Genomic DNA, 25,462 nt, shown 5'->3' on the forward strand with positions numbered 1-25,462 from the left:
GGCACAGTTCAATCACGGCTTGCGGCTGATTCGCAACACTGGCAGAAGTTCTTAAGAAGGATGGAAACTCCACTTTGTTGCTCAGGGCTGGAACAGATGCTAAATAGCTGACCTGGAAATATATACAGGACAGCATTCTGTACACTGAGCAACCACTTCATAACTCCTAAAAAATATATATCTGCACCCTACATAGACTTATAGAATACACCGTTGTCCTAATATACATGATTACACTTCTGTAAATAATACTAGCACCAACAGTTATCTTTGATGTCATTGTTTTAAATTAATGAATTTTGATGTCATAACTTCAATGTTCATTATTAAAACATGTGTTACTAACAATAGCGAACTCCCTACTGTATACTATAAAGATCAGGATGTTAAGCAATGTTGAGCATTCCAGGAAGCCCTGAAGTATTCTTCCAAAATCTCATTAGCATTCTTCTTGCATGAACTTAACAGTCTACTTACTTACCTGAGGTACCCTCCATAGGCCAAGCACTCTTCCTATTGCCAGTGATGAGCTTGATATATCTCCAAAAACAGCCGATGGAAGTGGATGGGGGTCACAGTTATAGTTTGGTCCATAGTTCCCACCACCTGAAGTCAGCTGGAAAGTGGCCCGAAGAGCAGGAGGCTCAGAGAAGCAGGAGTCATACATCAGGAATCCCAGGGTGAAGTTGGGCAGAAGATACTGATCATTGTTGATTTCTTTGATCGCGAATAGCAAAGCAAGAATCGACTTGTACATGTCTGTCTTGAAACTGGAGATACCAGGTATATATAAGTGCCTATCCATCATACCATAGAGAACTTCAACTTGCTGAAAAAGAGCCTGAAGTAGGAGTCTACAGTTTACAGCCATAAGGTACTCTTTCGGAGATTGATGTTGTATCCTATCATGATCTCTCCTAAACTCCTAAACTGGGTTATATCAGTTATATCCGACACTGATCTTTCCTGAACTTGACAACCCAACTTATACCTTCTATATCCCAGTCTCACCTCTCCTGAACCTGAAAACCCAATATACTGTATACCCCCTACAGTATATCCCATACTGACCTATCCTGACCTGAATACCCAACTTATACACTCTATATCCCATACTGACCTCTCCTGACCTGAAAACCCAACTTCTACCCTCTATATCCCATATTGACCCCTCCTGGACCTAAAAACCCAACTTACAGTATATCCTCTATATCATATATTGATCTCTCCTGAAGTGAAAACCTAACATATACCCTCCATATCCCATACTAACCTCTCCTGAACCTGAAAACCCAACTTATACCCTCCATATCCCAAACTGACCTCTCCTGAACCTGAAAACCCAACTTATACCCTCTATATCCCATACTGACCTCTCCTGAACCTGAAAACCCAACTTATACCCTGCATATCCCATACTGACCTCTCCTGAACCTGAAAACCCAACTTATACCCTGCATATCCCATACTGACCTCTCCTGAACCTGAAAACCCAACTTATGCCCTCTATATCCCATACTGACCTCTCCTGAACCTGAAAACCCAACTTATACCCTCTATATCCCATACTGACCTCTCCTGACCTGAAACCCCAACTTATACACTCTATATCCCATACTGACCTCTCCTGAACCTAAAAACCCAACTTATACCCTCTATATCCCATACTGACCTCTCCTGAACCTGAAAACCCAACTTATACCCTCTATATCCCATACTTACCTCTCCTGACCTGAAACCCCAACTTATGCACTCTATATCCCATACTGACTTCTCCTGAACCTAAAAACCCAACTTATACCCTCTATATCCCATACTGACCTCTCCTAAACCTAAAAACCCAACTTATACCCCCTATATCCCATACTGACCTCTCCTGAACCTAAAAACCCAACTTATATCCTCTATATCCCATACAGCAAATTGTATATTGTCTCCAGAGCTGTCCTGACCATGAGGACAGCAGTAGTATCATGTTCTGGTTTCCCATGTGCCCGGATACAAGATGACTGATTATACTGTCATCTCATCTTATGCCTAGTGTGTAGACTATAGAATGTGAGACTATAGATTGCAAGCTTCACTGGCGCAGGGACCGATGTGGAATATTTTATCTAGAGCTCTGAGCTGTTAATAAATAAGTAATCATATGACCCATAGTGGATCCATTGGATCTATCAACAGGGTCTAATGGAAAACTACAGATTGTAAAGTAACCTAACGTCTCGCTGTATTCTGGGCAGGTGATGACACCCCACATGCACCCATGTGGGGAATTGGCCATATAGATTTTTTCTTGTAAATTAGGTAATTGGATTGGCTCATATTTTTTTTGCACCTAATGTCCTGGCAAGGTTGGTAAGTGTACTGGCAAGCCGTGTTCTTCATATGTGTACCCAACATATGTCCTACTGTATATCCCAAAGGAATGTAAACTAGATATAAAGTACAGTAGACCAATAGGCTATCCACAACAACCAGTGTAAAGATTATAAATACTCTACAATATACCATATAAACCATTATAACTACACTTATAATCTGAGGAGCACTCAACGATTGTATGAATATTAATACTCACAGGACACACGGTCGCGGAGCCGGGCGGCTGGAGAATATAATGAGTGGCTTAGTTGAACTGGCACAAATAGGATTGACCAGGCCTAACATGATGTCTCCTCTCTCAGTGTAGAATGTCAGAGATGGGGTGGTGAGGAGACAGCTCGGAGAGAGTGCCACAACACAGCAGAGAGGCAAGGCCAGGACACACAGCAGGAACTGGATGCACATTACTGATCTTCCAAGGAAAGTCCATAGGTTACCTGTAGAACAGTGTATAGTATTGTTTATATAAGCCATAGAGGTGCGCAGGAAAACTGGACATGCATTGGCTACATCAATGGGCCAATATGTGCACTGTAGCATAATATCGCCCTAAATTGAACTGACCCTGTATATATTCAACATGAAATCTTCTAATTACTATGCAACTACAGATCCCAGCATGCCAAACCATAGATTTAGCTTGGCATCATATCAAGATTGCGGCAGGGCATGCTGATGTGTGTAGTTCCACAGCAGATGGAGGGCTGCATGTGGAATACCACTGCCACAGTGTCTTCTAACAGAATGCTTCTCAATCCAGTCCTTCAGTAAATGTATAAAGTTTCTAAAAATGAAAAGGGGTGATGTTTTCCATAGGAACTATCAGATTATATTGCATCCTAGAAAATGATAGACAGAATGTGATTGGTTGCTATGAGTAACAACAAGTTTTAGTACATTTCCCCCTTAATTTTACCCAAGCATTGGATGTGAAAAGCACTGCTATTGCAGATATGTGATGTCACCACTATATAGCATGGGAATCCAATATGCACCCAATGTGACCTCATTTCTTCTCAGAGCAGGATAGAACTTTGGCTAAGTAGACTGCTGTAGTAACGCGTAGCAACCGGAGAGAGTGTCTGTTGCTAGGACACAGCATTTCATTATTGCTACCTCCTAAGTTTGACTTTCATTATCCTGTGGCTTGCAGGAGTGCTTGGACAAGGCCTAAGTGGCCGCAATTATGTCACATGGTCAGAAATAAATGATTAATTAGTCAAAATTCAAATGTAAAAAAATATCTAAAATATCATATACAGCGTCATTTATAGGAGCTTGTTGCTAGGTAACTATGCAAAAACTTCAGATTAAAATATCGTAAAGATTTGAGACCCTTTTAGACCCTAATTAATCCACATTTGCACCATATGCAGTATAATAAGGGATGACATCAATATCCCAGCGGTTGACACCCCATTGGTCAGAAGGCCAACAGCCAACATAAAGTAATGAAACAAAAGGTTTAGTATTCATGGTGTACCTAGTGTTTTTTCCTGCCTTTGACACCCAGGATCTCTTCTGAGGAAATATCCATTATCAGATGGCTTTCAGCAATGTCTCCTCCGCCCCTCAGTACATGGATCTCCTCTGGATAGAAAAAAGTTATTCCCAATACTGGAATTACAAAATGGACTGACACGTTTCATTGCCAAGTAATTGCAACTTCATAAGTAGTAGTAGTAGTACGTTTATTTATAAGGCACCACAAAGTGTCCGCAGCGCCCGCCGTACATAGCAAACAAAAAAACAAATTACAAGGTAACGTACAGGGTGTGTTGATAAAATACAGCATAAATAGGGGTATAGCTGGTAGAACTAAAATCAGCGTCAGTTCTGAAGTAGGTGTGGAAATTGTCAAGGAGACTGAAGATGAAGTAGAGGAAGGGAAGAACAGGACAGGAGCACAGGTGAGGTAAAGAGGTAGGGTGAGTACATGAGGAAGGAAGGCCCTACTCATAAGAGTTAAAAGACTAAAAGGAGGTGGGTGGACGAACGAAAAACAATAGGATAAGTAGGAATGGATGGAGGGGTAGGGTAGGCAGGATAGGAGGAGCAAAAGAGGTTAGGAGGAGGAGGGATAGGCTAATCGGAAGAAGTGGGTTTTGAGGGAGCGCTTGAAGGAGGTAAGGGAATCAGAAAGCCTGATGGGTGGCGGGAGGTTTTTCCAGTGCAGGGAATAACACTACAAAGTACCTGCATCCTGAATACAATTGCCCAAAGTGATGCTCTAAGCATCTAAACAATGAAAAGAGTTAATGTTCCCATAGGAAAGATTTTGAGTATTATTTTCTTGCATGAGAAATATCACCTCTTTTCATTTTTAGAAGCTTTAGTAAATTTTCCCCTAACTATCATTTTATTGAATGTACTTAAAAATTCTAACTACAAGCTTATTTGTTGCTACAGAAAATCTCACATCTCTGTACGTTAGATTGTTTGATACATTTCTTCCCCGTGTCTTTCTTGTGTTTATATGGAAGAGCGGATGCTGATGAGTATTACAGGCCAATGGTGACAGTCAGAGGTAGAGGTAACTTACCTGCTGGGAGCAGCCGCTGCGGCCTCTGATCTGGTCGGGATGGAGCTGTCCACGGTTCTGATTGATGCTAGGATTTATATTGTGACCCATCCGTAGCGAAAATATTTCCTCGCTGCACTGCAACGCCTCTTATCCTGCCGCCAGTTTGTCACTGTAATTATTCTCAGCTGCTACACTGTATATTTAATTTTGATGATTACACTTTCTGAGCTATAATTGTACTATATTATATAATTATGACTAATTTAACAAGCATCAGCATGATTATTGCTGACAGACATCCACTGGGATTGCTTTAAATATTAAATCTCAAAGGCGAGAAACCCGCCCCCAATCAGAAAGGTATAAATCAACAAATGTGTTGCTCTAACAGACTTCCTGCACCTCAAATTCATCCTGTCATCCTACAGCTCCTCCCTCTTCCTTAGTAAGCAAGATTTTTTCTATTTGCTTATCTCCTCTAAGTCCTACAATCCTCACATCTCTTTGACACTGTTAACACCCTTCTTCACCCCTTCTTTCTCCGATCCTCTCTCACTGTGACTGACTTTGGCACCTTCTTCTCTTCCATTAAAAAATCTCTTCCTATCTCCCCTCAGCAGCCCTTTCCCTACTCACCCCCAGTGTCCACTCCTTCACTTTATCCTTTCTCTCCCTGCCACCTGCCCAGGAACATCTTTGACAATCTGGCTTTTGCCAACTATACTCCAAAAAACTGGTTAAAGTCACAATGACCTATCTTCGACCAAATTCAGGGGCTACTTCTCTTTACTCATTCTCCTGGACTTCTTTGTGGCCTTCAGCATTGTTGATCCATTTCTCCTCGTTCGCACCCGTCATACCACAGCCTCTCTAGCACGGTCCTCACCTGATCCTACCACACCAACTACTCCTTGTTTTTGTCTGCCTCTGACTCTATCTCCTTTCCATCCTTCATGTTGAACATCTCACAGAGTTCTATCCTTGGCCCCATACTCTTCTCCCTGTACACCTCATCCCTGTTAGAACTCATCAGTTCTCTTGACCTGCAATATCCATCTACACCAATGACTCACAACTGTACCTCTATTCTCCTGACCTCTCCCCTTCTGTCATCTCTCAGGTTTCCAGCTGCTTCTCCACCATCTCCACCTGGATGTCAGAGCTCTCTCAGAAGCTCAACATGGTCAAAACCTAACCTACAGTAGGGTCTCCATCACCCCAGATTTCTGTTCATTACAGTGTACCCATACCGCACATAAACAGTTCACCTGGTGGCTCGCCTCATCCTCTTGCCCAAGCTCAGTCTCACTACAGTGCTCCTTATCCAGCCATTGCTAGCTATCTACCTACCTTCCATCAGGTTCCCACTTGACTTGCTCATGCCTCATGTCTTCTTCTTCTCTAAACTTCCTATAGAGTGTAATCTCCTAGGAGCACGGTCCTCCTCCATCTCGTGCTCTCAGCCCTATCCTCTTGCACTTTATTTAATGCCCTCTGCCTACTAGGCTTATCCCATCTGGCAGCTCATAAATTAATAGTCATACCATCACTATCAATGATATGTCCCTACCTTAGCTGTACACCTGGTTACCAACTGCATTGTGCACTGAGATCTGTGATGCTTATTGTTAATTGTGTCCTATAATGCTCGGTTTTGTCCTAATCTGTTATACTTTTTGCCTATGTAGGGTACTGCAGACCACGTTTGGTGCTATATAAATAAATTGTAATAATAATATTAATAATAAAAGCATTAATTCACAAAATTAATTAATTCAGTGACAAAACCTATTTATAAATGCTTCGGTTCTGTTATCACAATTATTGTACTGTTTGTACCCTAGTGATCCTCGCTATGTAGGCTGCACCATGCAGCGACACGTGGAATTGTCACATACACCATCGTATTATTCAATAGACGCTGGAATGTGTTTATTGTAGATAAGGTGCAAATGTATTTGTATCTGGTAACATTATTTCCTATTAAAAATTTGTGTTTTATGTACATATTTTACCTCTATGGTCTTTGCTGCTGGATTTAGTTCCCCATAGTCTGGTGGCATTTCCCCAGCAGAACTTTGGAGGCTTGACCTCATCCCAATTGGTATACAAAATTGGTTAAAGATGGTGGTCTAAGCAAGGAAGTCCCTCTTGGAGACCTTATTGCCATTTTGTTGGCTTATAAATTATGGGAAACAATCGAGGATGGTTCTGTGATATTGCAGGGAAAGGTATTAGGGTTCGAGATTGCGGGGGTCCGTGATTTCAGTCAAGATTGACTGCTTTTTTTAAAGCGGCACTCATGTACAAGATAAAACCAACCGGCTTGTGCCTTGTAAATGATTGTCGCTTTAAAAATATGAGCAATCTCAGCTGAAATCTTGGACCTCCGCAAACTTGGACCCTATTACATTTCCTTGCTGGCATGAGTGACTGACTGAGTAAAATGAACTGTAAAATTAGCATTATCTTTCCATTAGTAAAATAATTCCTATAACAAAATAGGGAACGATATATTAAGGTCCGTAAGGCCATTGAAGACCATTATTTATGTCTTTATTCTTTTTACTCTTAATTCATGAAACATCAACATTTTACACAGAGCTCATCAACCTGGTATATCTCCATCACATTACAAATATATAAAGGTTTTTTAATGACTAAAGCTTATGACGCTTCCTTACACTTCCCAACGTAGGTATGTAACATAAATAATTGACCCAATTTAGGTATAAAACGTCACAGCTTCCACTCCAAAGTAAGTAGCCTGATGTTATCTATGAGGCCATCAGACATAGGGAGACTGGAGAGCACAGTGAGGTGTAGCTTTAGTAGGGCCATGAACTTATGACTATGGAACACTCCTTCTGATGTAGGTAGCTCATCTTTATTCTTTGAAAATATTTCTTGTGGTGTTTAATTTAGCTCTTTGACCTTAAATAATCTCTTGTGTTTATTGATGGCTTCAGGAGGATGATGTTGCACTTGGGGCCAAATATAAAGCACAAAAGACCAAAACTGGACAGTAATATGGCAAATATCTCACTGGCAACAACATATTTGCCCTTAGTGCTGAGATAGGCTGGAATGAAAGTCGCCCAGACACTAAGGAAGGTCAGCATGCTGAAGGTGATGTATTTGGCCTCATTGAAGCTGTCTGGTAAGTCTCTAGCCAGAAAGGCCACAACTAAACTGATCGAGGCCAAGAAGCCCAAGTATCCAATGGTGCAGTAGAACATGAAGACAGAACCTTCGTTACATTCCATGAGGATGACGCCGGTTAAAAGATGATAATTGGGCTCAAGAAATGGTTGGAACCTTACCAGCCACACCAGGATAATAACCACCTGGACAGAGTTTGAAGTGAGGACAATGAGAAGAGCTGTCTGGAAACCAATCCATACCCTCAAATTGCTACCTGGTCTGGTTGCTCTAAAGGCAATGACAACGATGATGGTTTTGGCCAAGATGCAGGAGATGCACAGAGAGAAGATGACCCCAAAGAGAGCTTGTCTGAAGATGCAGGTCAGTCTTGATGGGTGGCCGATGAATGCCAAGGAGCAGAGAAAGCAGAACATCAGGGACAGTAGGAGGAGGTAGCTGAGGTTGCGGTTATTCGCTTTCACCACTGCTGTGTCCCGGAACTTGAAAAATACCCACAGCACCATCACTGTGACCAAAGAGAAGATCATGGAGAAGGATACCATCACCAAGCCTAAGGGTTCCTCATAGGAGAGAAATTCGATGACCTTGGGATTGCATTTGGTTCTTTCATTATTTGACCACTGGTCTTCTGGACAATTGAAGCAAGCCGTAGAATCTGCAAAATAATATTAAGCAAAGTAAGATCTGTACTGCTCCAGCACATAGAACATGACTTCATGCGTCCATTTTTCATCCCCTGATTTGCACTCACTTGCGCTGGAAAGGGCAGAATGACAAAGAGGGGGGCATTTAGGAGGACTGCAGTAAAGGAGAGTTCTTGTACTTGCTGCATATTTGAGATCGATACCTTAAGCTATGATACACCCATCCCATCTGGTGCCTCCCCTCATCGCCAGCCTGACTGATTACTCCCACAGTACCGCACCACCAACCTGCCTTATCCCTCCAACAGTGCCACACCGCCAACCTGGCTGATCCTTCCTACAGTGCCACACCGCCAAACTGACTAATCCCTCCTACAGTGCCACACTCCCAATATGGCTGATCACTCCCACAGTGCCACACCGCCAACCGGGCTGAACCCTCTCACAGTGCCACACTGTCTACCTGGCTGATCTCTCCCACAGTACTACCCTGCCTACATGGTTGATCTATACCACAGTGCCACATTGCCAACCTGGCTAATCCCTCCCACAGGGCCACACCACCATCCTGGCTGATTCTTCCCACAGTGCCACACTGCCATCCTGGCTGATCTCTACCACTGTTCCACACTGCTAACCTGGCTGATCCCTCCTACAGTGCCACCCCCCCAACCTGGCTGATCCCTCCCACAGTGCCACACCGCCATTCTGGAAGGTCTCTACCACAGTGCCACACTCCCAAACTGGCTGATCTCTACCACAGTGCCACACTGCCAACCTAGCTGATCTTTCTCCTACAGTGCCACACCCCCAACCTGGCTGATCCCTCCTACAATGCCAAACTGCCAACCTGGACGATCACTCACACAGTGCCACACCACCAACATGGCTGATCCCTCCAACAGTATCACACCCCCAACCTTGCTGATCCCTCCCAGAGTACCATACTGCCATCCTGGCTGATCCTAACAGTTCCACACTGCCAAACTGGATGAGCACTCACACAGTGTCACACTGCCAACCTGGGTCATCCCTACCACAATGTGGATCCACTTATTAAATGTGTAAAGAATCAGTACTGAGCAGAGTGTGGGAATAATACTGACTTGTTTGGTTGGAAATCATCCCTTCCGGGCACAGAACGCAGTCAAAGCAGCAGACCGGCTCACCCCTCCGTGGCGTCATCCTGTAGCCAGGATGGCAGCTACGACTGCAGACTGATACTGGAACCTGGGATAACAAACAGAACACATACAGTATCTGTGCTTTCCTGTGATTTTCATAATGCTTAGAATAAGGCATTTAAGTGTATAGTATTCAGTAATAAATGGACATAACAAACATACAGTAATAAATAATCTCTGTCTATCACTAAAACAGTACAAGAACGCTAGGTTGGTTTTAATAATGCATGATACTAGCATGTGTATGGAAAATCACCTTTCCCGGTCCTCCAGCCCAGAAGATGGCGCTGTCATTGATGGAGAATCCCTGACTGGCGCTGACAGTCCCGACTTTCACGTACTGACCCATGTTATCTTTCAGGCGCCAGTTCAGAATATCAAAGTGGCCGTTGATGTCACCGTTAGCATCAAATGACACTTCTTCCCCGGCAGTGGTCACAAAATGGACTCTTCTCAAGTGATAAAGAAGCTGATATAGAAATATATTATATAGAAATATTTTAACAACTGTTATGTCACTGCAAGGAATAAACTGATGGAGACCTCCTCCCCCACCCACCCCATTTTTGGGGGGGAGGTGCGCATTCCATTATGAGGCAGAGGTATTTGGAATATATACATATTAAAATAACAGGATATATATTTAGCAGTGACTGACGAGTCTTTTTCTTGACCCATGCATAGGCCTATAGGGAATACTAATGTGGCTACAATTATTTGCATGCAGTTATTCCAGAGGTGCTAAGGGGAAAGGATGGTACTATTGGGTGCAAAGTCCCATGGCCCGGTCATGCAGGAGCCCAGGGATTTTGTACCTCAACCTCCACCATGTGTGAGGCACAGCCACATTTACATTAGAGTCTAGCAGAGACATCGTTCCTCCGAAGTGCCAGTACCTGTACCCCCCCCCCCACGCACACACACACACACACATTATGGCTGGTCCCCCCTTTAATCAGACACATGGTGCCTTCTCTTATTTACATTACTCCAAGTTGCCATGTGGCTGTACTCAACATCGATGAGTGGAGATCACCTATTCCATGCTCTTACTAAGTCTATTATTGATTTGTCTTGTAAGATGCTGGACAGTGGGGATAATGTATCACTATGAAAAGTCCTGAAATCAGGGCATATGCAGTATCCATAATTAACTGTGGGCAGTGTGAAAACCTACCCGGGAGCACATCCATCCTTTATGGGAACATGCTACCACAGACGTCCGGTGTTGCAGGCCAAGGCCAAGGTTACGTGTTGGTAAGAGAGGGGCACGGGAATACAGTAGCTACTTCCTAGCTGTGGTGATTGGGGTCACGTGGAACCTACAGGGCCTGGGAGATGATGGTTCTGATAGTTTGGGTTTTCATAGAAATGTCCCAAAACTGGATCTGGCATAAGGGGTTTCTGTATAAAAGTGGTAAGAAAATAACATAAAATCTAACCCAAGTTGCATGTCTTCTTATCTGGATTTCTCATGTGCCCTCAGCCGACCTCACCTCATAATAGTCATCTGGCATCACAGCTGGAAGAATTTACCTGCCAAGGTTTAATATCATGTTTATCAGCACAAGACTTCCCAGCGAAGGGTCCTTTGCCAGATTCACAGGTCAGCAGGTTGTGGAGAGCGTGAGCAATGGCGTAGAGAGCGCTGTGGGCCATATACACGGCTTGTGACGTCGGGTCATTGTACTCCTTGATGTCATCTGTTACCAGCTTCTCCATCCCTGTACAATTCTGACTGCCTGGGCCTACACCAGATACTACGCTGTTATTGGTCTTAAACACAGCCCACCTGCAGTTAAATAATCTCTCCCAATACTGTTGGATGGAGAGCATCCTGGGGTATGTGGATGGGTGGAGAGTTTGGAGGAAGCTGGCAAAGTGTGGCAGTATATTCCGACTTTTTGCGATCCCGATGGTGCCATTGAGAATGTCCCAGAACTGCTTTTGCTGGAATACCGGTGTGGTGAACCAGGATTCGGTGCCAATCCACACTTTTCCTAAGAGATTATGTTGGAGGACCCCAATTAAAATCATGCTAACCTCGGCAGGGGAACAGAAGAGAAGGATCACGGTGGCTGTTGATCTGCGGACCTTTTCTATGATCTCTGGGAGGACCGCACTGCTACGAACATAGTCCACCGCTTCATAAAATGCAATGCAAATCTCGTTCCTGGCCAATTCACGTTTGAGGGTTGTAGCCACTTGCAGGTAATAGTCTTGTGAGGAAATAAATATCCCTATCCAGGTCCAGCCAAATCTCAGGCACAGTTCAATCACGGCTTGCGGCTGATTCGCAACACTCACGCTAGTCCGTAAGAATGACGGAAAGTCCACTTTGTTGCTCAGGGCTGGAACAGGTGTAATAAAGCTGACCTGGAAATATATACAGGACACCACACTGAGCAAGCACTTCATACCTCCAAAAAGAACATATTTGCACCTTACGTGGGGGGGGGAGGGGGGAACGGGTGCCTTTTTTGTACCTGGCCCTGGATCTGATGGAGGGTCCTGATTCCCGTGCCCCCTTCCCCTGCTGCAGAGACCAGGAGTGGGATTAGAGAGCATAGGCTGCTGCAGCAGCACAGTCCGCACCCCCTGCAAATTCATTACAATTTTTTTACAGGGATGTGGCCACACACCCCCCACTGGCCACACCCTCCTGTTAACCATGCCCCCTTTATTGCCGGGGCCGGCAGCACTTTCAGCGGCCCTGTCCACAAGTGTGCGATAGAAACAGGCTGATCTAGCCCAGCGCTAACGTCGCACACCATCCTCGATATCACCCGGGCGCCATCTGGTTACCACAACAAATGCCATCTCCCTGTCAGTCAAGTTGTGCCGGGATTGCGTATAAAAAAGGCCCTTTTTTTGACACTGTATATCCTCGCACATGACCACTACAATCCATCATATTTGCCTACCCCGCAAATCGGGTCCCCTTCCCGGCCCCCCAGGAAGGTAGGCAAGTCTCCCACATTGTAGCCACAGCCCCTGCTCCCCCCTTCCCCGCGGTATAAATTTCTGAATTTCGTGAATCGGGTCATTTCTTGTCATTTTAGCCCCTTCCCGCCATCCACGGACCGCAAATTAATGCGGCTGCCGGTCGTGGGGGCAGGGCTTGGTGACGTCAGCCTCACCCCAAAATGAAGCCTCGTCCTGGTCGTTAAGCCCCCCTCCCCTCGCACGATTGGCGGACCGACTCACACGCACACAACCCCCCCCCCCCCCACAACCCCCATGACACCCTCCCACATTTTGCGGTCCCCGCGACTCCCCCTCCCGTGATTCACGTATTCCCCGCGACACTCCCTCCTGCGATCCTCCCTCCACCGAGAAAGGGGTATGCCTTGCCACCCCCAGGTGCCGCCCATAGGCATGTGCCTCACACGCCTAGTAGGAAATCCGGCCCTGGCTGCACCCATTTTTAAAATACTGATGCAGTCCAGGAGCGCTGCATACATTTCTGTAAAAATGGCCACCATGCCATTTTTCCCGCAATCTGTGCATGGATTCTGAGTGCTGTAGTACTCAGATTCCACAATGCTGCGGGTGCAGAATCGCTGGCTTTTGTGCCATTTCTAAGGAGATCTGTGAATGCACAGAAGGATCTGAGTGCTCTAGTGCTCAGACCCTTCTACTCTGCGCTACTCCCAGCAGAGAGGTGGGGGCTGGCCAGAGGAGGCTGCACGCAGGCCTCCAAATCTTCTAAACGCCCAGGGCCGGCCTTAGGCATAGGCAAACTAGGCAATTGCCTAGGGCATTTGGAATGCCTAGGGGCATCAGCAGCTTCTGCTGATTAAAATGATATGCAGCATGCCTATATTCTGTGTGTGAGTGAGGTTGTATCTGCATATGAAGTAGTGTATTCATGGAAATCACTGTAACATAGCATTCCATATGCAGGTACAGCCACAGTCGCACACAGAATATAGGCATGCCGCATATAATTTTAATCATCGGAGCTCCTTGTGTGTGCTGGTCATAACAATGCAAATAAGACGAATTTTCAGCAAAAAAGGCACCCAATGTTAGCAGAACTGGCCAGGAGCTGCATGGCCTATTGAGTCAAGATGTATGAGGAAACATCTGTATCCAAGCAGAGGCAGAGGTCCCAGTGTTAGCGGCTGTGTGAGTGCTGTATGCGGGTGGGTTGGTTGTGCAATAGTGTTCGGCATATGTGTAAGGGGCATTATGTGTGTCATGTATAAATGCATTAATAATGTGCGACATATGTGTAACAGGCATTATGTGTGTCGTGTATAAGGACATTAATAATGTGAAACATATGTGTAATGGGCATTATGTGTGTCATGTGTATAAGGGCATTAATAATGTGCAACATATGTGTAAGGGGCACTATGTGTGTCATTATGTGTATGAAGGGCATTAATAAAGGTTGGCATAATGTGTAAGGGGAATTATGGTTATAAGGACATTATTAATGTGTGTCATGTGTAAGGGGCATTACTGTGTGGTATTATCAGGGGTGCAGAGAGAAAGGGGTAGGGGGTACAAATTACCCAGGCCCCCTCCCCTTAAGTGACAGCAGCAGCTGCAGATCTTCTCCTCTGCCCAGCACACACTGCTTTGTGCTGGGTTGCAGTGTGGCCATGGAGGTGCTTAAAATACAATATTTTCTCAGGATTTTTTTCTAAGGGTATAATATGAATAATGTGACGAGTAATGTATATAAGGTAAAGTGGTATTACAGTGTGATGTAACATGAATAAGGGACACCATCGCATGATATAATGTGAATAAAGTTGCACTACTGTGTGGCATAATTTGAATTGGGGGTAAAATTGTGTGGCCATGCCCCTTCCCAACAAGAACACACCCCTGTTTGGGCTGTGCACCGAATGTGTGCACTGTTTCTATTTAAAATATTGCGGGTAGGAGCACCAAAATGATGACTGCTATGATGAGGGTTGATGGTGCTGGGAAAGGGGAGCAGGGTAAGAGGCGGAACTAGTGGCGGTGCTAGGGGGCACCAGCCAAAATCTTGCCTAGGGCATCATTTAGGCTAGGGCCGGCTCTGTAAACGCCCCTGAACAGTTAAAAGTGGTTTGCTTGCTATGATACTCACAAAAGAGGCTCCCAGTATGAGTGAATATACCCATACCTCTATCCCACACCCATGTCTCAGTGTCAGTAATGAGGGGCAATGTTGGGAGAATCAGTGATCACCACTGTGCACAGCATCTGTTGATGCAGGGAGGGGAGACAGGGGCTGCCCAGTTGCTTGGGGGAGTGCCTCAACGGGGGTTGAGGTGCGCGGCCGCTCCCACTCTGCTTATTGCCCCACCTCTCCACAGGTGGTCCCGTCTCCTTTTTGGGAGCAGCCGCGCCGGAGTGGCAGGTCACTCTTCACATCCTAGAAAAGTTGGCAGGTATGATATGCCACACGTGTACTGAGATGCCACAAGAGATGAAAGGCATATTTATGGGTATTGTACAGTATATGGAGTAAAAATATATATTTCCATAGTCCCTAAGTGCTTGTTTCTCATCGAGCCCTTGTATACAGTATGTGGAGGTGGACATGGCTCTGAGTAGGACTGTTAAAGGGTAGACTGGACACCCCATATTTAACAGTGTTAGGTCTAAACTATGCTATAAATTTATGTTAATTACTAAATACGCCAAGATGTATGTGGACACATCTGTAGGAGGCCAAAACGCAGGCTCCCTTGGTTTTATTTATGGCAACATTTTTTGCACTGGTGGCTGTGGAACAAAACCCCATCAGCGGACCTGCAACTCTTGTGGGTCCCTGACACTATGCATGTCCTGAGCATGCTCAGAAGTGGCCCCTCCCTCTGGCGGATCCTCCTCAGATACAAACCACACCCCCTGCTCTCATAGGTCCACTCTCCCCTGTCGAAACACCATAGCATGAATAAAAGCTTTAGGTAACCTCAATTTCTGGATGATCTGTTTTCACCAATTTATATAAGACATAGACAAAGAAGGTGTCAGTCCCCGACCATTAAGTATTCTTAAAACATCCATTCACATCACTCATCTTGCATGGGCTGCTTACCTGAGGTACCCTCCAAAGGCCAAACACTCTTCCTATTACCAGTGACGAGCTTGATGTATCTCCAATAACAGCCGGTGGAAAAGGATGGTAATCACAGTTATAGTTTGGGCCATAGTTTCCACCACCTGAGGTCAGCTGAAAAGTGGCCTGAAGAGCAGTAGTCTCTGAGTAGCAGGAGTCATACATATGGAAGCCCAGGGTGATATTTGGTAGAAGATACGGATCATTGTTGATTTCTTTGACCGCAAATAACAGAGCAAGAATCGATTTGTACAGCTCTGTCCTGAAACTGGAGATACCAGGTACATGTATATATCAGTTCCTATCCATCATACCATAGAGAGCTTCACCCTACAGATACAGAGCCTGTCATAGGAGTATACAGCAATAAGGTACTATATTGGAGATTGATGTTGTATCTTGTAATGATCTCGATCTCTCCTAAATCATAAGATATCAGTTATATCCAATACTAACTTCTCCTGAAAACTTAACTTGTACCCAATAATCCTATACTGACCTCAGCTGAACCTAAAAACCCACCGTATACCCTCTATATCTGATCACTCCTGAACCTGACAAACCAACTTATACCCTCTATATCCCATACTGACTTCTCCTGACCTGAAAATTCAATTTATACCCTCTATATCACATACTGACCTCTCCTGACCTGAACACCTAACTTATACCCTCTATATCCCATATTGACCTCTCCTGAACCTGAAAACCCAACTAATACCCTCTATATCCCATACTGACCTCTCCTGACCTGAAAATCCAACTTATACCCTCTATATCCCATACTGACCTCTCCTGACCTGAAAACCCAACTTATACCCTCTATATCCCATACTGACCTCTCCTGACCTGAAAACCCAACTTATACCCCCTATATACTGACCTCTCCTGACCTGAAAACCCAACTTATATCCTCTATATCCCATACTGACCTTTTCTGACCTGAAAACCCAACTTATACCCTTTATATCCAGTAGTGACCTCTCCTGACCTGAAAACCCAACTTATTGACCCCTCCTAACCTGAAAACCCAACTTATACACCATAGGTGCCGATTTATGTTTTTGCTGGTGGGTGCTCAAGCCAAAAATATAGGGGAGTGGCTTCATGGAAAAGGGGCGTGGCCACAAAATAATACTAATTTATATTACGTAGCACAGTTGTCTCCAATATTGAAATTATGGCAACAGTTCCAAATACATAAATGCCCACACAGTGCAGGTACAAAAATCCCCCCCCACAGTGCCAAATACATAAATGCCCCCACAGTGCCAAATACATAAATGCCCCCACAGTGCCAAATACATAAATTCCCCCACAGTGCAGGTACATAAATGAGCACACAGTACCTGTGGCAGTGACGAGGGAAGGGGAGTGCAGTGGGATACGGGCGGGTGGGTCGCTGTTGAGCGGGTGGGTGCTCATCAATTTCCATGGGTGTTCGGGACCTCAAGCACCCACAGAATCGGCACCTATGTACCACACTGACCTCTCCTGACCTCGAAAGCCCAACTTATACCCTCTACATACCACACTGACCTCTCCTGACACCGAAAGCCCAACTTATACCCTTTATATCCCATACTGATCTCTTCTGACCTGAAAACCCAGCTTATACCCTTTATATCCCATAATGACCTCTCCTGACCTGTAAATCCAACTTATACCCTGTATATCCCACACTGACTTCTCCTGACCTGAAAATTTAACTTATATCATCTATATCCCATACTGATCTCTCCTGACCTGAAAACCAAATTTATACCCTCTATATCCCATACTGATCTCTCCTGACTGGAACACCCAAATTATACCCTCTATATACCACACTGACCTCTCCTGCCCAACTTATAAACCTTATATCTCATACTGACCTCTCCTGCCCCTGAAAGCCTAACTTATACCCCCTATATCCCATAATGATCTTCCTTGAACCTGAAAACAAAACTTATACCCTCTATATCCCATACTGACCTCTCCTGACCCTGAAACCCCAACTTATAAACCCTATATCCCATACTGACCTCTCCTGAACCTGAAACCCAACTTATACCCCCTATATCCCATACTGACCTCTCCTGACCCTGAAACCCAACTTATACCAACCAGATATCCCATACTGACCTCTCCTGACCCTGAAACCCCAACTTATAAACCCTATATCCCATACTGACCTCTCCTGAACCTGAAACCCAACTTATACCCCCTATATTCCATACTGACCTCTCCTGAACCTGAAACCCAACTTATACCCTCTATATCCCATACTGACCTCTCCTGACCCTGAAACCCAACTTATACCAACCAGATATCCCATACTGACCTCTCCTGACCCTGAAACCCCAACTTATAAACCCTATATCCCATACTGACCTCTCCTGAACCTGAAACCCTAACTTATACCCTCTATATCCCATACTGACCTCTCCTGACCTGAAAACCCAACTTATGCCTTCTATATCCCATACTGACCTCTGCTGGCCTGGACATTGGGGCCAATTCTGGTTCTTTCGCTGTAAACGGAATTCGGTCCCTGCCCCAATGGTCGGGATTTGCGAATTTCTGCGCATGTGCAAAGCCCGACTGTGAACGGCCTCAGTGATTTACAATGTCACCGGTCCATTCACAGAGGGGAGGGAGGGATGGGGGCTGAGAGCTGCGGTGCGTCTCTGGGAAATGGGAATGCCCAGTGCTTCATGGGCATCCCCATGAAAACACTGGCTGTTCCCATGGGTACGTGTCAGGTCGATGTGATGTCAGCCGCCCACCCTGTCTTTGTCCCAGGCACCCGCAAATACAAAGTCAATCTCCACTGACTTATATTTGTGCAGGTAGGACTCGGAGAAATCATTAGATGGTCGCCAACCATTGCATGGTTGCAAGGGAAAACGTTGGTGGGGGGGGGGGGGTTGTATTCGCCAGGGCAGTAGGCCAGTGTCATTCCGAGGCAAGCTGCCCGCTTCACAGCTTACAGAGTCAACTAGAATTACCCCCATTGACTGAAGTTATATTCTCAGTAGATCTCTTGAAGTTTATTTTGCATCCTGTTGTCATCTCCACTATATGGGTGGCACCATCGCTGCCCTACATTATAATACCTGCTGCATCCTAAGGACACATCAGGCAGTGCCCTTCAACCTGGTACCAATGGCCCCTCACCGCCGGTGGGACATCATGAAAGTCCATGTTCAGGAGGCCACACCTCTGGAGCAGCAAATTATATATTAGCTCCAGAGCTCTCTTGACCATGGGGAGAACAGTAATATAATTTTCAGTGTGGGAAATTGGACAGCTCGATTTTTTTACTTGTGAATGAGAGAATTTAATTGGCTCATATTTCACTTGCTCAGAATATCCTGGCAAGGTGGATAAGTGTATTATATTGGCAAGCCGTGTTCTTCATATGTGTACCCAAAGGAATTTAAATTAGATATACAGTACAGTAGACAAATAGGCTACCCACAACAACCAGTGTACAGAGTATAAATTCCCTACATTATACAATATAACCCATTATAACTACACTTATAATCTGAGGAGCACTCAGCGATTGTATGAATATTAATACTCACAGGACACATGGATGTGGATCTGGGCGACTGGAGAATACAATGAGCGGCTTAGTTTTACTGGCACTTATAGGATGGACCATGCCTAACATGATGTCTCCTTCCTCAGTGTAGTCTGTCAGAGATGGGGTGGTGAAGAGACAGCTCGGAGCCACAACACAGCAGAGAGGCAAGGCCAGGACACACAGCAGGAACTGGATGCACATTACCGATCTGCCACAGAAAGAATGGCAAAGTGTCTAGGTTACCTGGTGTATGGTGCCAATTTATATGAGCCATAGAGGTGTACTTGAAAATTGGCAATGTAGTTGCTACAATAATGGGCAAATACTGATCTATCCTCCCTATGGCGCATAGATTGATACACCAGGCGCATTGTGCCTGGTCACAGCGGCATATTATATCTCAATGTGGCATATTGTGGTTCAGGGCCCGATTCAGACCGATGTGCAGGGCTGTGAATTCGCAGCTCTGCTGATTATCTAATTCACACGGTAAGCTGTGCACATGGAAGGGTTCCCCTTGAGAACAGACCATGCAAAGGCGTGCCTTCACTGCCTGCTCGCAAGGTGATTGGCAGGCGCCGGTTGTTTAGGGGTGTAACACGGGCATTTTCTGGGATTAACTAAGCTCACCCTGTGAGATGCTTTACGAGTGTCTCTTCCGCAAAATATAATAATAATCATAATTACTGTATAGTGTAGTGATGATTAATTTAAAAAGATTTCCAGCTGCCAATGTGCCTTAACCAGATTCAAAATCTGGATGCTGGCATCGTAAAGTATTGCTTTAACCTCTATGCCACAGACACCAGACCTAACTTTGGGCCATTAGGGTATTCTGTAGTGCCCAGCAGAAAATAATGCTCAGGGCTTGGTGAATTTGATAATGTAGTTTGTTCAGCAATTTTTTTTTGTATTAAAAAGGACCTGTATTTATTATACTGTGCACGGGATACTTCTCAGACCGTGCTACAGTTCCTGTATATTGTACTCTATAGTGTAATATCCACATGTGGCTACTCAGCACTGTACTGCAGTTTTATTAGAGAAGCAATTGCCAACCAGGAGTGAAGCAGTGCCATAACCTGCTTTGAATCCTCTTATGCCTTAGTAGACCTTCACGTGCAATTCTTGTGGCGTAAGTTGGATACCTGGATGTCGCTACTACAGCAATGATGACCATGGCCGCTGTGGTCAGGAGGATGGGAAAGTAAAGAAAGAAATAAGTGAGGATATGTGTAGACTGTACAGTGGGGATGTGATAGGTAGGAAAGGTTTATGGAGGTCATTTGGCTGGTTCTGGAATCTGATAAGCTGCCTGAAGAGGTGAGTTTTGAGGGAACACTTAAAGGCTTGGAGACTAGAGGAGAGTATTATTGTGCGTGGGAGGGGACTCCACAGTGGGTACAGCCCAAAGAAAATCCTGTAATTGTGAATGGGAGTGAGTAGTGCATGTGGGTGAGAGAGATGTAGGTCTTGTTAGGAGCGGAGAGGTTGGGTTGGGAAATACTATGAGAGAAGAGATGTACATTGGTGTAGTTTGGTTATTGGCCTTGTGTGTAAGTAAAAGTTTTTTATTTTGAATATGATAGAGTACTTGTAATGGGGGATCCACAGATGATAAATATCTGTCGAGGAACATTAGCATCACAGATGGATTGCCATAGTGAGAATCTGTACTGGGTAAACCAGTGGAGAAACTATTGCAATAACCAATGCAGGAGATGATGAGGGCACGGATTAGAGTGTTAGCTGTGTCTTGTGTAACATACGGACATATTTTTTATGTTTTTTAGATGCATGTAGCACAATTCTGTGACAGATTTAATGTGGGAGAACAAAGGACAGTTCTGAGTCAGAACCCAGGCAGCGAGCTCGTTGAGTAGGACTGATTGTCCTGTTCTGAACAGTGATAGTGATATCTGGTGAGTAACTACCATTGGTCCTGGAAATATAATCTGTTTTTTAAATATTTAGTTTGAGATGGCGAGATGACATCCATGATGAAACAGCAGAAAGGCTTTCAGAGACTTGGCCCAATCCAGGTGCGGACAGGTCTGGGGAGGATAGGTAGATTTGAGTATCATCTGTGTACGGATGATACTGAAATCCAAAAGAGCTGATTAGTATGCCAAGAGAGGAGGTATAGATTGAGAAAAGTAGAGGACCCAAGACTGAGCCTTGCGGATCTCGGACTGACAGAGGTAGTTAGGAGAAGGTAGAATCAGAGTAGCGAACACTGAAAGATCAATTAGACAGGTAGGATGAGAACCAAGAAAGTGCTGTGTCTTTAAGGCCTAGGGATTTAAGTGTTTGTATTAGAATGGAATGATCACCAGTGTCACATGCAGCAGAGATCTAGCAGAGGAAGAAGAGAGTAGTGGCCTTTAGACTTAGCAGTGACCAGATCATTCACTACTTTAGTCAGTGCTGTCTCTGGGGAGTGTTGGGAACGAAAGCCTGACTGAAGTAGGTCCACGAAGTTGTAGTCATTAAGAAAGTGTGTAAGGCTAGAGTAGACGAGTATCAAGTAGCTTCGAGAGGCATGGGAGCTGAGACATAGGACAGTAGTTGAGAGACAGTTTTGGTCAGAATTGTGTTTTTCCAGAATGGGAGTAATCACTGCATGCTGGAACAGTGAAGGAAAGATACCAGTAGAGAGAGAGAGAGCTTCTAGATTTAGTTAAGGTTGGGATGAGCATAGGAGGAGCTGACCATTTCATCTGATCAGTCTTCTCCTAGGCAAAATCTCGGTTCCATTATGTCAAAACAAAATTCGCCCAACATAAAGTATTAAAAAAGTTTAATATTTAAAATGTACCTGGTGTTTATTCCTCCCTTTAATAGCCAAGTCCTCTTGTGGGGAAATGCTCATCAGCAAGATAGCTCCCAGCAATGTCTCCTCCACCTAAGGATAGAGAAAAGTTAGTCCTAATACTGGAATTCCAAACTGGACTGACGCGTTTAGTTGCCAAGTAAGTGAAACTTCATTAGGGGAATAACAATATAAAATATGGTTCACACTGCAGTGAAGTATATATAATATAATTATATAATTGGGGGAGGGGGGTCAGGAAATAGGGAGCAGGGGACAGAACAGAGCAGTTTCGGGGTGACGCATAGCAGTGGGCACAACGGGGGACATGGTATACTCTGGGTCCTCTTACTTAATAGATACATGTCCCCACTTTTTTATTTTGTTGGCCGTAACACCCTGGTGTCAAGGCCTGCCTAGTGTTAGCCCTAGCCCAATAAGATCAGACCTAGCTTGCCATGTGATCGTCAATGTTGTGCTTTTTTAAATTTGACCTCATTGAAAATGATGGAAGAGATGTATCAAACAATCTATCATTTTATAGTGTTTATTTAATACATCTATACACTTATAGGTTGCTACTAACAACCTCACGTCTCTGCTCGTTAGAATGTTTGATACATTTCCCCCTGTGCCTAGCTTGTGTATATGTGGAAGTGAGGAAGCTGAGGAGTATTACAGGTCAATGGTGACAGTCAGAGGTAGAGGTAACTTACCTGCTGGGAGCAGCCGCTGTGGCCCCTGATTTGGTCGGGATGGAGCTGTCCAACAGTTCTGATTGATGCTAGGATTTATATTGTGACCGATCCTGAGGGAAAACATTTCCTCGTTGCGCTGGGACTTTCTGCAACGCCTCTTATCCTGCCGCCAGCTTGTCACTGTAATTATTCTCAGCTTCTACACCGTATATTTAGCTTTGATGATTATACTTTCTGAACTATATTATATAATTATAATTTATCATAACTCAATTATGATCATTGCTGGAAGATATCCACTGGGATTGTTTTAAATCATTATATCTCAAAGGCAAGATCTCTGTAATATGTACTTACATATGAATCATTTTAATTCTAACTTTTTTTATCAGAGGGAATATACCCCTCAGTCTGCGCTGTCATGGGCTTCACTTGTGAAAAAAGTAATAATGTGTAATGCTAAAAAACAGCAATGAGTAACACGTAAATCCACAAAACATAATATATAACTTACACATAGGTATTTGTTTATTTATATAATACACACTCACACACAGCGTTTAGATATCTCGCTGGCCATACATGACCAGTGAATCTGAAAGCCGGGCAGTTTATTTTTTAAATTAAAAAGTTTAAAAATAGTTATTTATTCAAAATAATAACTGTGTATCTCCCAACTGAATCCATTGTGTCCTTCCTCCTGACCATCCCTCTCTTTCTCAACCATGAGCAACATTCTATCCATCTCCTTTACTCAATTCGCTCCATTTTTTGGGCATCTATCACCCCAGCCCAACCAATATCCTCGACTGATATGCTATCTGGCTTCCAAACTTTCTCTCTGCTGGCCTCTCCTTCATCATTATCGGTGACTTTAACATCCCTCCTAACATCACCAACCTGGCCTTTCCCCTTCCTTTGGCCTTTTTTTTAAATTGACCTCCACCTCTACCCATTGTCAGGGAAACCCCATTGACCTCGTTGTCGCCCATCTTTATGGTCTCCCTGACTTGTTCAACTCTCCCTGCTTCGTCTCTGACCACCATCAACTCTCTTTCACTCTGTCATCTGCTCCACCCCTCTCCATGCCCAAATCCACCATCACCACAAGCAATCTTGAGACTGTGAACCTCATTGTCCTGTCCTCCTCCCTGTATACTCGCCGTACTCCCCTAGCCGCGGGACTGCCCCAACAAGTCAGCCTCCTTCTACAACAAACACCAACCCTGGCACTCCAAACCGATCAGGTCCTGCGACAATGCTCATTAGTTGGAAAAAAACTCCACTTCAAATTCATCTACCTACAGCTCCGCCCTCTCCCTTGCTAACTAATTATTTTCCAATCGACCATCTCCTCTCTGTCCTCCAATCTCCTTGAGACTTTCAACACCCTTGTCCATCTCTCCACATCTCCCTTTCAGGGCCGGCTCTACCATTAGGCAGCTGCCTAGGGTGCCGGGATCTGGGGGGGCGCCACCAGGTCTGCCAATCAAAAAATCAAGGATGTCTATGAGGATCCTTGTTGTACTTAATGCAGGTGGCGGCTGTGGAACTTCTAAGACCTCACCTCCATACTTTCCTTTGAGACATACTTCCCTACATTGCTGCCCCCTCCTCCTTGTACTCTGTTGTGGGTGGCAAAGGGGAGGGTGCAGAGGACCTCCAGAGAAAGCAGGGGACTTGCCCACCTTCCCGTGGGGGGGGGGGGAGTAGGTTGAAGTTTTGCCTAGGGTGCTGAGAAGCCTTACACCGGCCCTGCTCCCTTCCCATCTCTTATTTGCTCCTCATTCTCTAAAATGGAGTCACAAAATCTCATCAAATTTTTCCTCAGCTCCTCCTTTCCCGCCCCCTCCCCTCCTTCCAGATTCCCTACTCTGTCCTTCTTCCACCCAACCACAGGCAACAAAGTCTGCTCCTTCATATTATCCTCTCCTCCTTTACCAGTCCAGGGGACCCCATCCCTGCTTGCCTCCGCTGCTTTATGTCCTCCACCAGTCACGCCTCTTACATGGGTGCACTTGCATGAAGAATGGCGCTGGGTTTCATCCCCCAAACTCCAGGGCGACTGCGAGCTATATCGCCACACCTGTCCTGCCCATGCGCAAACATTACATTTGTATGTAGACCATTGGGTTTGTGCGCAAGTAGGAAATAAGGCCCCTACCAAGGGCGTTATAAGAGGCCTGTGCACAGTCTTCTCTGTCCAGGTCCCCTCCTCTCTGGCAGGAGAAGCACCGTAGAGTCTCGGCACTAGAACGCTAAGACCCTTCTGTGTCTGTCTCCAGAAAAATGGCAAGGCAGCTATTTTTCCAGCAATTTTCGCATCTCTGCTGCTGCCGGCAGCTGGGCATGGTTGTGGCGTCTGAGCACTGGATCACGCAGATCTCCATAAAAATGTCACAATGGCCA

The 25,462-nt window shown here is 44.9% G+C and overlaps 1 protein-coding gene across 1 annotated transcript; it reads right to left on the reverse strand.

Moving 5' to 3' along the window:
* Window positions 1-7,830: 7,830 nt before the first annotated feature.
* Window positions 7,831-24,099, reverse strand: LOC146036499 (vomeronasal type-2 receptor 26-like). Its single transcript, XM_083160485.1, has 9 exons — window positions 24,022-24,099; window positions 22,362-22,448; window positions 22,006-22,169; window positions 19,542-19,751; window positions 15,949-16,237; window positions 11,439-12,278; window positions 10,159-10,371; window positions 9,825-9,948; window positions 7,831-8,729 (listed from the first exon to the last, which is right to left on the reverse strand). Exons 1-9 carry the CDS (start codon window positions 24,097-24,099, stop codon window positions 7,831-7,833), a joined length of 2,904 nt encoding a protein of 967 aa, XP_083016611.1.
* Window positions 24,100-25,462: the final 1,363 nt, after the last annotated feature.

This window comes from Crinia signifera, chromosome 9 (assembly GCF_055691185.1).
Source record: "Crinia signifera chromosome 9, ASM5569118v1, whole genome shotgun sequence".
Classification (NCBI taxonomy): Eukaryota; Metazoa; Chordata; class Amphibia; order Anura; family Myobatrachidae; genus Crinia; species Crinia signifera.